Source organism: Jaculus jaculus, chromosome 2 (assembly GCF_020740685.1).
Source record: "Jaculus jaculus isolate mJacJac1 chromosome 2, mJacJac1.mat.Y.cur, whole genome shotgun sequence".
Classification (NCBI taxonomy): Eukaryota; Metazoa; Chordata; class Mammalia; order Rodentia; family Dipodidae; genus Jaculus; species Jaculus jaculus.
This window is the reverse complement of record NC_059103.1, coordinates 170,833,197-170,846,063: the sequence shown is the minus strand read 5'-3', so window position 1 is coordinate 170,846,063 and position 12,867 is coordinate 170,833,197. Positions and strand designations below refer to the sequence as shown.

At 41.3% G+C, this 12,867-nt stretch overlaps 1 protein-coding gene across 3 annotated transcripts in view; it reads left to right on the top strand.

Annotated features, from left to right (window-relative positions):
- Rnf19a (ring finger protein 19A, RBR E3 ubiquitin protein ligase) overlaps window positions 1-5,500 on the top strand; it is a 43,668-nt gene extending 38,168 nt beyond the window's left edge. For all 3 annotated transcript variants that reach the window (XM_045143138.1, XM_045143137.1, XM_045143139.1), the window contains exons 9-10: window positions 2,462-2,605; window positions 3,319-5,500. In XM_045143138.1, coding sequence (XP_044999073.1) covers window positions 2,462-2,605; window positions 3,319-4,009 — 835 coding nt within the window. In that variant the 3' untranslated portion in view covers window positions 4,010-5,500. The remainder of the gene's footprint in view (window positions 1-2,461; window positions 2,606-3,318) is intronic.
- The last annotated feature ends 7,367 nt before the right edge of the window (window positions 5,501-12,867 follow it).

Below are 12,867 nucleotides of genomic sequence, written 5' to 3'. Positions count from 1 at the left end.
CATGTAAAATTAAATATGCATAGATAGATAGATAGATAGATAGATAGATAGATAGATTTATTTTTTTTTTATTTTTTTCATTTATTTATTTGAGAGCGACAGACACAGAGAGAAAGACAGATAGAGGGAGAGAGAGAATGGGCGCGCCAGGGCTTCCAGCCTCTGCAAATGAACTCCAGACGCGTGCGCCCCCTTGTGCATCTGGCTAACGTGGGACCTGGGGAACCGAGCCTCGAACCAGGGTCCTTAGGCTTCACAGGCAAGCGCTTAACCGCTAAGCCATCTCTCCAGCCCAGATAGATTTATTTTTGAGGTAGAGTTTCTCTAGCCAAGGTTTACCTGGAATTCACTAGTCTAAGGGTGGCCTTGAACTCACAGCAATCTTCCTACCTCTGCCTCCCAAATGCAAATAAAAATATTTTTAGGGCTGGAGAGATGGCTTAGCAGTTAAGGCATTTGCCTACAAAGCCAAAGGACCCTGGTTCAATTCCCCAGAACCCATGTTAGCCAGATGCACAAGGGGGTGCAGGTATCTGGAGTTCATTTGCAAGGGCTAGAGGCCCTGGCGCACCCATTCTCTCTCTCTCCCTTTTTCTCTGTCAAATAAATGATATGTATTTTTTTTTAAAAAAAATGAAATTGGCGCCGGGAGTGGTGGTGCACACCTTTAATCCTAGCACTTGGAGGCAGAGGTAGGTGGATCGTCATGAGTTTGAGGCTACCCTGAGACATAGTGAATTAGGTCAGCCTGGGCTACCTACCTCAAAAAAAAAAAAAAAAAGAATGAAAGAAATTGCCATGCATGGTGGCACATACCTTTAATCCCAGCATTTGGGAGACAGAGGTAGGAGGATCAACCTGGGTTAAAATGAGACCCTACTTCAAAAAAAGAAAGTCAGTGAAATTTATTGGAAACAGTAAGATGATTGTTTTTCTTTGTTTGAATTTCCTAACACCATATACTCATTTAATGGGTAAAACAAAGTCTAAAATGAGCATTCTGCCAATTTTTATTGTACTTGCCACGTTGGATATGATAAATGAATGCCAGAACTTCTTCCTGTAAAGTAAAGGCAGGCATTGTTTAGCCCAAACCTTCCTTCTAGGGGTGACAGCTGGTTGTTAGTAGATAGGATGTGGCCTGAGGCTTGGGAGGGTCAGGACCGCCAGAGTAAGTCAACTTGGGCCAGGATAGTGTTAATGGTCACTTCTCACTAACTCTAACAGTATAGAGAACATCAGTATAGAGAAATAGGGGAAAGTAGCTTGTTTTTCTCCTTCCTTGTTTCTTTTTCTAATTTACTAGCCTTTATTCTGTTTATGAGACTTGATTTACTATAGAAGAAAATTGATGGATTATAAGATAAAGCAGTGATTATCTTTTAGCTTGATTTGAACAGAAACTGTTTAAATTGTAGTGGTACATGTTATTATCTCTTATTGTAAAAGTTAGATATGGATTGAGAATGAAACTCAGTAGTGGAGCACTTGCCTTGCTTGCTTGTATAAAGAAAGGCCCGGAATTTAATTCCCCAGCAGCAGGGTATGGGGGGGGGTGCTTTATAGAACCATTAAAAAAATTTTTTTTTAATCTTTTCACAATTTTTATTAACATTCTCTATGATTATAAAAAATATCCCATGTTAATACCCTCCCTCCCCAACCCCGCACTTCCCCCTTTGAAATTCCATTCTCCATCAAATTACCTCCCCATCTCAATCATTCTACTTACATATATACAATACCAACCTATTAAGTACCCTCCTCCCTTCCTTACTCTTCCCTTTATGTCTCTTTTAACTTACTGGCCTCTGCTACTAAGTATTTTCCTTCTCACGCAGAAGCCCAATCATCTGTAGCTAGGATCCACATATGAGGGAGAACATGTGGCGCTTGGCTTTTATAGAACCATTTTTAAGGATTTTTTTGTTCTGTTTTATTTTGTTTTGGTTTTGGTTTTCCGAGGTAGGGTCTCACTCTAGGTCAGGCTGTCTTGAAATTCACTATGGAGTCTCAGGATGGCCTCGAACTCATGGCGATCCTCCTATCTCTGCCTCCCGAGTGCTGGGATTAAAGGTGTGCGCCACCATGCCCGGCTATTTTTAAGGATTTTTGATTCACTGTTTTGTCGTGTTTAATGGTTAATATATTCTAACTTTGTGTTTGGTATTGAAACATGACAAATTACTACATCTTGGGGAAAATACTGGGAATCTTAAGTTAAAATTTGTCTTTTCCTTCTAGTAGTGGTCTCTTACCACCTCCCTTGGCAGACAGCAAATCTTTCCCTGCTCAGGGTGCTGCAGTAGAATTTGCATAATCAAACAAGTGGCAACAAAACAAATACTGTCAAAAATAACTTCTCATCATTAACATTTATAACTGAAATATTTAAAGATATGTCTTACAGTTGTTGAATTATAAATAATGCTGAGTTTTATCTAATACCTTCCTCTTTAAGGTTGGAAGTCCAAGCAGACATCCAGAAGGAACGGTACAGCCTAAGTGGCGAATCTGGCACAGTCAGCCTGGGAACAGTGAGTGATAATGCCAGCACCAAAGCCATGGCGGGGTCTATCCTGAATTCCTACATCCCCTTGGACAAGTAAGGCAACACTGTTAAAAAGTCAGTTTTTTAAAATTGGGGAGAATTCTCAGTGAATAATGGTGACCAGCTATTAAGTTCTCTGGGCAAAGGAAATGGTGAGATGTTCAAAGTGGGGAAACTGATAGATAGAAAGTAGATTTGTGCCGGAAGAATGGGGACTAACTGCTGCTGCTCAGTACAGGGCTTCCTCTGGGGATGAGAAACATGTCCTGAAGCTAGGCAGTGGGTGTCACTGATTTGTGGGTGAATTTTGTGGTGTGTAAGTCACATTGTATTAAAGCTGTAGGCCCAAGAAAGCAAGGGCAAATGTCGTCTAGAACAGAATAACAGTAATTGTATCTATTCATATTTTTAAAAACTGAAACAATTTTATGTTGGTAGACTATGTCCTGTATTAAATGTTCCAACACCTTCTTCTGTATATAGTCATTGACCCCCTTGCTATGACCTGTGTAGAAATAAAAAGGAAACCTCAAATGGTTTTTATTTTATTCTGGCTGTTTAGTTGTGAAGAAGAGGCAGATAGAGAGAATGGCCATGCCAGGGCCTCCAGCCACTGCAAACAAATTGCAGACACATGCATCACCTTGTGCATCTGGCTTATGTGGGAACTGGGGACCTGGTCCTTAGGCTTCGCAGACAAGCACCTGAACTGCTAAGCCGTCGCTCAAGCCCTTAAATGGTTTTTATTTGTCACTCCTGTGTTCCAGAGAAGGAAACAGCATGGAAGTGCAAGTGGATATTGAGTCAAAGCCATCTAAATTCAGGCACAACAGTGGGAGCAGCAGTGTGGACGATGGCAGCGCTTCTCGAAGCCAGCATGGGGGTTCATCCAGCGGCCTGCCTGAAGGTAAATCGAGTGCCACCAAGTGGTCCAAAGAAGCAACAGTAGGGAAAAAATCAAAAAGCGGCAAATTGAGGAAAAAGGGCAACACGAAGATAAATGAGACCAGAGAGGACATGGACGCGCAGTTGCTAGAGCAACAAAGCACGAACTCAAGTGAATTCGAGGCTCCCTCCCTCAGCGACAGTATGCCATCTGTAGCGGATTCCCACTCTAGTCATTTTTCAGAATTTAGCTGTTCTGACTTAGAAAGCATGAAAACTTCTTGTAGTCATGGTTCCAGTGATTATCATGCCCGCTTTGCTACCGTTAACATCCTCCCCGAGGTAGAAAATGACCGTCTGGAAAATTCAGCACATCAGTGTAGCATTTCTCTGCTTACCAAAACGGCGTCATGTTCAGAAGTCCCTCAGGCACATCGCACTGCTGAAGAACATGGCGACGGCGGAGTAAAACCTAGTGTGGATTTATATTTTGGTGATGCACTGAAAGAAACAAATAACAATCACTCCCATCAGCCAATGGAACTAAAAGTTGCAATTCAGACTGAAATTTAGACCCACCTATGCTGCAAAGTAATAAGCACTGAAGAACTTGTGTGGAGCCGGCTGGACTCTTAGGTGACTGTTAAGTTTCAAGCCAGGTTTTGTAATCATAATGCATTTTTTGTGTTCAGCAAAGCATTGTGTTTCATGTGGATCTTAATTCCCCAACTATGAAATGAAGGCTTTAAAAGTGCATTATTATGAGAATAATAAATCTTAAGAACAAAGGATGTTTTGTGTGCTTGTCACAAAGCATTGCTTGGAGCACATAACCTGTGTATTTTAGATAGAAATGTGGCTTAATTTATAATCATAAAGTACTAATGCTGCTCCACAGCATTCTTAATGGCGAAAAATTGAGGCTTAGGAATAAGTGGTTAGTGACATTTTATTGAAACCACTAAGCAGTGCTGTTTAAAAGAAGTTGACAGGTTACTTGGTATATGATACTCTTTGTAACATTTCTATTTATAACTGGGCTACAGTTTCATTTTTTTCTTCATATGCAATGTGGATATATAAAGCTTAATGCAGCCCATTGGCAACCATTTGGATACTTAGACACTTTGAGAAAGACTGTGACTGGTTTTGCACCACTTTGGAATAGAAATACCTGGTACTCAGTATATCTTGTGTGTTGTTGATGCCATTTTATAAGAAAAATAAAAAGGTAACTACACGTATTGACAGTAACAAATAATGACATGTAAAACTGCAGAATCAAATCCCGTTAAGTTGTAAGTATTTTACAGAGTCACCTTTTAGTAAGGGGAAATTTGTACCCCATTGATTCTTGGTGCCTTTGGGATAGACTGGGTTTTAAGGGTGTACTCATTTAAGAATTTTGCTGTACTTTCCATCAAGTCCTCCCTAGCTAGTCATCGGGGCTTATGCTGAAAAAAATACAGGAAATAGAGAAACCTGCATGTACTTGATTACCATGCTGAAGAAGTGTTTGCCTACCAAAGACACATCCAGGCTTGAGTCCGTGTAACTTGACCTAGTCTCAGTTCTAACTGTATCTTTTGAGCCATGAAATCAGAGCAGAACAGTGCTTGTACTAAGCTTGCACAAATGATCCACAGATGGTTGGCTGAGTTTCCTTTTGATTTTTTTTTTCTCTCATGGAAGATGCTCAACTGACATGAGCAGAAGTTGGCCAAAATACTGCCTGCACTGTTCCCTTGCTACAGCATTCACTTAAATAGAGCAGGCTGGCCTCCGTGATCGCAGGTAAAATGTTCCTTCTTACGTGTTTCTCTTTAAGTATTACCATTATGGTGCTACCGAGCATTTTCTTTTGATGAAAAAGAAAAATGTCATGGGCTGCAGTCTCCTTCCATCACTGTCCTCACCAAGTCCATTAATATGCTTACAACACTAGTGCCAGTTATTTTATTTGATAATGCTTATTATGGTATTTGTATATTTGTTTGCATTCCAGTTTTGTTCAATAATGAGTGTGTAAACTGCATACGTGAAATAAATGTAAGTACTAATGTATTCCTGCTCTTTGGCGTCTGTACAGGAGTTTCATTTATTGTGTGGTAGGATTCATCAATATTGCAAGCCATTGAGATGATTCTGCCTTCTGGTCTCAGCCCAAAAGAACACATGTGTTGAACTTTTCAACAAACAACTTTAAAAACTATCCTTTCTTCATGTCTAAGTCTGCCTTTACCCCCAGAGGAAAATGCTTCAGTGGTCAACATAATTTCATTTTTTAAAATATTTTTAAAATTTTTATTTATTTGAGAGTGACAGACAGAAAAAGAGGCAGAGAGAGAGAATGGGTGCGCCAGGGCCTCCAGCCACTGCAAATGAACTACAGACACGTGCGCCCCCTTGTGCATCTGGCTAACATGGGTCCTGGGTAATTGAGCCTCAAACTGGAGTCCTTAGGCTTCACAGGCAAGCGCTTAACCGCTAACCCATCTCTCCAGCCCCATAATTTCATTTTAAAAGTGGATGGGAGGCTATAAGGGATGGCTCAGGCATAGAGCTCTTGCCTAGCAGTCTTAAGGCATGCATTCAATCTCTAGTACTGCCCCACCCCCCAGAAAAAAATAAAAGGGAAAAGGTGAATTGGTTGAATTTACCTTGGGTAAATAAATGTATCTATCATTAAGTTGTGAAAATAGGTTGGTATTGTAAATCCCCATTTAGAAAACAAGACTGGTTCCATCTAACAGTAATCAAGTGTTTTATATCCTTAGACTAAACTGTGTGAATATGTTGACATTTCTATGAAGGCTAATGGTTAAAATAATTTTTGACAGATACTGCAAAAGTAGTGTATAAGAGTTCATCTCAGCTAGGCATGGTGGCACACACCTTTAACCTTAGCATTTGGGAGGCAGAGGTAGGAGGATCACCATGAGTTTGAGGATACCCTGAGCCTACATACTGAATTCCAGGTCAGTCTGGACTAGAGTGAGACCCTAACTCAGTGAAAAAAAAAAAAAAAAAGTTCATCTCATCCCTTCTGTTCTTGCTTCTCTGCCCCAACCAGGACCACCTCACTCTCATCCGGTATTCTTTCTAGTTCTGACAGCTGGCTTTGCCTTCATCTCTGGATCCTTCAAACTTGGATTAATTAATATAGGACATGTAATTGAAGCCCCAAGTCGGGTTCCTGGGGAGCTCACCTCAAGACAAACTTTAACTTACTGAATTATTTTGGTTTTTTTCAAAGCAGGGTCTCACTCAAGCCCAAACTGATTTGGAACTCACTCTGTAGCCCCAGCTGGCCTTGAGCTCATGATGCTCCTCCTACCTCAGCCACTGGAGTGATAGGACAAAAGGTGTGTACCACCATGCCTGGCTGAAATTTTTTTTTTTAAACTACACGTGGTAGCTTGAATATGCCCCCCATAGACTCATGTGGGTTTTTTTTTCTTATTTATTTATTTATTTATTTATTTATTTGAGAGTGACAGACACAGAGAGAAAGACAGATAGAGGGAGAGAGAGAGAATGGGCGCGCCAGGGCTTCCAGCCTCTGCAAACGAACTCCAGACGCGTGCGCCCCCTTGTGCATCTGGCTAACGTGGGACCTGGGGAACCGAGCCTCGAACCGGGGTCCTTAGGATTCACAGGCAAGCGCTTAACCGCTAAGCCATCTCTCCAGCACATAAAATATTTTTTTAAAACCCTACCTGCTTTGTTTTCTTCAGGCCTACAGGGGGAAAAATCACATGGAAATGAGAGAAAAAAATACAAAGATTATTATAGCATACCTTACAGCTGATTATGTAAACCACTGTTTTATCTGGGTTCTCTTAAATGTTCAAATTTCTAGCTTCAGAGCATTAAATCAGTTACTTGCTTTTTTTAAAAAATTATTTATTTATTTATTTGAGAGCGACAGACACAGAGAGAAAGACAGATAGAGGGAGAGAGAGAGAATGGGCGCGCCAGGGCTTCCAGCCGCTGCTAACGAACTCCAGACGCGTGCGCCCCCTTGTGCATCTGGCTAACGTGGGACCTGGGGAACCGAGCCTCGAACTGGGGTCCTTAGGCTTCACAGGCAAGCGCTTAACTGCTAAGCCATCTTTCCAGCCCAGTTACTTGCTTTTTATGTTAAATTTGCATGATGTGTTACTCTTACTTGCTTTAGAAATTGAGTTAATTTAGAAATATAAACATCTAGGCCTTTCCATTGAATATTACTTAGTTAAATATAGACTTGGATCACCAAAGGAAAAATGTGTATAATATTAAAAACAATCATCTATAAATTTTCCTACATGACACAAGAGTAACAAATCGTCCTTAGATTACTTTGCTTTTCTATTTAGTAACCAAGATATTTTTATAGAGTTCCCTTTGGGGGCTATTATTTTTTAGATACTTTTATTTATTTGCAAGTGCGTATGTGCTTAGGCATGCCAGGATCTCTTGCCACTACAAACGGAATACCAGATGCTTTTGCCACTAATTATTGCATGTGCTTTTACCTGTTTGGCTGGTGAACTAAACCCAGGCTTGCAGGCTTTGCAAGCAAGTGCCTTTAACAACTAGACCATCTCCCCAGCCCCAGGATGGTATTCGTTGTTTTGCATAGTTGTATTTTGTTTTCAAAGTTTTGAGGCAGGGTTTTACATGATCCCAGGCTGACCTGGACCTCACTCTGTAGTCCAGGCTGGCCTCAAACTCGAAGCAATCCTGTATCAGCCTCCCTAGTGCTGGAATTATAGAGGTGAGCCACAACCCCTTTTATTGACATTTTTCATACATGTCGATAATATATTCTGATCATAAATCCCTTCTCTTTTCTTCCATTTACCTTCCACTGAAACCCATTTTTCCAACTAGTCCTACTTTGACTTTTTTTTTTTTTTTTTTTTTTTTTGGCCTACCTATACCATCCATGGCAGAATGTTGATTAGGCCAATACTTTGTGCAGATCTTAAGGCATTTTGAGGTCATAAATGTGACCATCACTTTTCATGTCTGGAAGACAAGCATTCCAAAGCATTCTTCCCCATCCTCTGGCTCTTTCTTTCTACCACCTCTTTTTTCTCTGAGCTTTACCTCCAGGTACTTGAATTTTTTGTGTGTGTGCTATTATATTATCTTTTTAAAATGCCATTTCTTGCCAGGTGTGGTGGCACACGCCTTTAATCCCAGCACTCGGGAGGCAGAGGTAGGAGGATCACCGAGTGTTCAAGGCCACCCTGAGATTACATAGCTAATTCCAGGCCAGCCTGGACCAGAGTGAGACCCTACATTGAAAAAAAAAAAAAGAAAAGAAAAGAAATGCCATTTCTGGCTAGGAAGATTGGTCAGTGTTTGCAAAGCCTGACAACCTAGGTTCAATTCCCAGTACCTATGTAAAGCCAGACACACAACGTGGCACATGCATTATTTTGAGTGCTTTGAAATGTCAAGTGCTTTCTAAGCACATTTTAAATAGTAACTTGGTTCCCTAGACAACCCTACACTTATCCTCATTTTGCTGGTGGTGTGTAGCCGACAGCTTCTGATTTGCTGAGATGAACTTCCAGACCAGGCACAGTTCTGGAGGAAAGGATATTTATTGATGCTTACAGATCCAGGGGAAGTTCCATAATGGCAGAAGCTGGCCTGCCTTCACAGGACCAAGCAGAGAGAGAAACACAAGCCTAAAGCCAAAAGCCACACAACACACTTCAGAACTCCAGCTAGACACACTTTGCATATCTTTAGGTTGAAATCTGAAACCCACCACCACACCTTAAGATCCACCTAGTGACACTGCCTCCAGCCAGGTGGCTGCAGATGCAAAGTACAAACAAAAATCTGAATATATTGGGGGCCATCTATTCAAACCACCACATGGTGTAACTGAGGAAACAGATTAAGCATTTTCCCTGGACTTGCATAGCTGATCATTGGCAGGGCAAGGAGTCCCCTTTAGTCACTGGACTTCTAGGAGGTAATACTGAATTATACTTATGGGGATATCAAAGAAAACTGTTTGATAATTTTACCTGTAGTTGTCTAGGCATTTTTCTAAATGTTTTAAATTTATGTGAGAGAGAAAAAAAGGTAGTCAGAGTGGGCATGGGCACTACAGTGCCTCTTGCCACTCTGTACATGAACTTCAAACACATGTGCCACCTTGTGCGTCTGGCTTTACATGAGAACTGGGGAATCAAACCTGGGCTGTAAGGCTTTGCCATCAAGCACCTTTAACCACTGAGCCATCTCTCTACCCTGCCTAGGTTTTTTTAAATGAGATTTTTTTTAAATTTTTTTTTAATGTATTTATTTGAGAACGACAGACACAGAGAGAAAGACAGAGGGAGAGAGAGAGAATGGGCGCGCCAGGGCTTCCAGCCTCTGCAAACGAACTCCAGACGCGTGCGCCCCCTTGTGCATCTGGCTAACGTGGGACCTGGGGAACCAAGCCTCGAACCGGGGTCCTTAGGCATCACAGGCAAGTGCTTAACCGCTACGCCATCTCTCCAGCCTTTAAATGAGATTTTGATTGCATTTTTTTTTACATATTTTCACCTGTTCTGGGTTTATCTTGGCATTTAGTATAATTTAAAGGCTGATTATTATTATTTGCGAGAGAAAGAGAACATATGCATACCAGGGTGTCTTGCTGCTGCAAATGCATTACATTGTGCATCTGGCTTTATGTGGGTACTAGGGAATTGAGCCAGAGATAGCAGACTTTGCAAGCAAACATTTTTAGTCATTGAGCCATCTCCCCAGCCCAAGGCTGTTTTATTTTCCAGAAGAAAAGCCATTCACAATGGCACTGATGGCATTATTTGTTAAATCATCTTTCCTTTCCCACAAATTTGAGTACTTTTATTCTTACTGGAATCTTTCTTCAAGATTTATACCAAAAAGCCTACTAGGATTTTGATTGAGATTCCACTAACCCTATAGCGATTCTGGGAAAATTGGGATATTGATGACACTGAGTCCTCTAATCAATGAATATGATATATTTGTCCTTGCATTTAGTTCTCTCAGCAGAGCCTCTTCTCGGTTTTTTGAGGTCGACCAGTCTGGCCACCCTACCAGTCTGGCCACCCTAGTCTCAGGGTAGCCTCAAACTCATGGTGATCCTCCTGCCTCTGCCTCCTGAGTCTGGGATTAAAGGTGTACACCACTTAAGCAACATTTAATTTGTTAGGTTTTAGTCTGTTCACAAGTTTGTACAACATACTCTACCCATTAGTAGGTTTCCATTGCTTTCTACCACTAACTTTCAATCAATGGATGTGTACATGCTGGACACTCACATAAATGGACTCATAAAATATAACCTGGGTTGAAGAGATTGCTCAGTGGTTAAAGGCGCTTGCTTGCAAAGCCTACCAGCCCAGGTTCAACTCCCCTGGACCCACGTAAAGCCAGATGAACCAAGCAGGCCCATTTGTCTTGAGTTTGTTTACAGTGGCAAGAGGCCCTGGTGTTCCCATTCTCTCTCTCTTTCAGATAACTAAACTGGAACCTCATCTATCTTCTTAATGCTTTCAGGTTCATCCATGAAACAGTGCTGCCATTCACTCTGGCTGAAAGATGTCCCCTTGTGTGGATATAAATCTGTTTATGTACTCATAGTACTGGATGGGTCTTGGGGTCATTTCCACTGACTTGTGAATAATGCTCCTATGCTAATGTTTGCTAACTTTTTGTGTGAATATATATTTTCTGAGTTTTTGGATGTAATACTGGGTTTTGGAAATGTTGGATCAATGGTAACTCTTTGAGGAACTGACAATCCAAAACAGCCTCACTTTTATATTCTCATCAACAGTGTGACTTCTGATTTTTCCACAGTCTTGCCATTTGTTTTAGTATAAATGTGGATCAAGATTAAACCTATTTTATTTAAATAGGCTTCCCAACGCATTGTAGAAAACAGTTGGTCTTGTTTACAAATTTAAAAACTGGCATAGAGAGGTCAGATGGCAGATAGATTGAATTTTCAGCTGTTTTTACATGTGACTTAAGACACCGTACCATTAAAACCCCAAGGAAGATGCATAAACTCAGATTACTGTCTGGCTTGGGGCTGCTGCAGTAACATGTGCCTGCAGCGGTGGCAGTGGCCTCATTCTGTTGCATGTGACACTGGAGATTCTGCAGCACAGCAACTTCATCCTCCGCGGGACTCCCTTCTCACGTCACTTGGATTTTAGAAATTTCCCCTTTCAGTCCCTAAAACTCTTGACCCCTCCGTTGATTTTCTTTTCTACTAAAGACTATTGAACTTGGTAGTGTTGCTGCCTTTTTTCTCTCTCCCAAATTAAGTGTGAGCTCAATGAAGGCAAGGGTTATCATCCCCAGTGCCCTCTCCAGAGGGTCATGAATAGTTCAGTTCCTTTCAGGGCTTGCACAATTCAGTATTGATTAGTTGTTGCACACCCAGCTTCACGTCCTGTAGGTCACAGATTCCACTTTCTGAAGAGTCATAAGCGTTTTAGCTCTTTTCCAGTGCCCTGGGCTCCCAATTACAGTGACTGCACGCACTCCAAGAATGGCAGAGCTTAATGTCTGGGCAAACTTCTCAAGTCTGAATTCTAAAACAAGGGCACTTAAGGCAGTGTCCTTCAACAGCCGTTTACTCACTACCCAGCAGCCTGTGCCAGACTGCATGTGTGATGGCTTGTGGGTTGGCCTCCCTCAAAACCTTTCTGTAGCATGACTTATTGCCAGGAGGTGGCATCCAAGCTCCAGTGCCAGCCACTTGTCTGGCTATAGAATTTCTCAGAGAGTTCTGCTATCTAGCAAATAAGTGTTGCAAAAACATAATGTAATGATGACATGGTACAAAGCAGTTCCAGCCGTCCATCGCTTGGTATATTCTGAGGAACATGTCATTTGGTGACATTTTGCTGCATGTACACTGGCATGTACTTAAGACATCTGTATCACTAGTTGTACAGTGTGTCACTACAATCTTAGAATCTTAGAATAATGTATGTACCTATAACAATCACTTATTTTGTGAAAATTTAATGACAGCCAAGGTGTGTTGGCACACTCCTTCAATCTCAGCACTCAGGAGGTAGAGGTAGGAGGATTGCTGTGAGTTCAAGACCAGCCTGGAACTACAGAATGAGATCCTACCTCAAAAGAGCAAAACAAAATTTCATGACATTTAAGGGAGAAAACTTTTGTTTGAAGACTAAAATACCAATTATAGTAGATACTTACAAATGAAGGAGAGAAGAGTTGAAGAGAAAAATGGCAGTTTGAAAAGTACCATTTACTCATGGTATTCTTAAATAGTCTGTAATTATAAAAGATAAATAGGGGACTGGAGAGATGGTTCACTTGCCTGCAAAGCCTAAGGACCCAGTTTCAATTCCCCAGGACTCACGAAGGCAGATGCACAATAAGGTGGCACATGCGTCTGG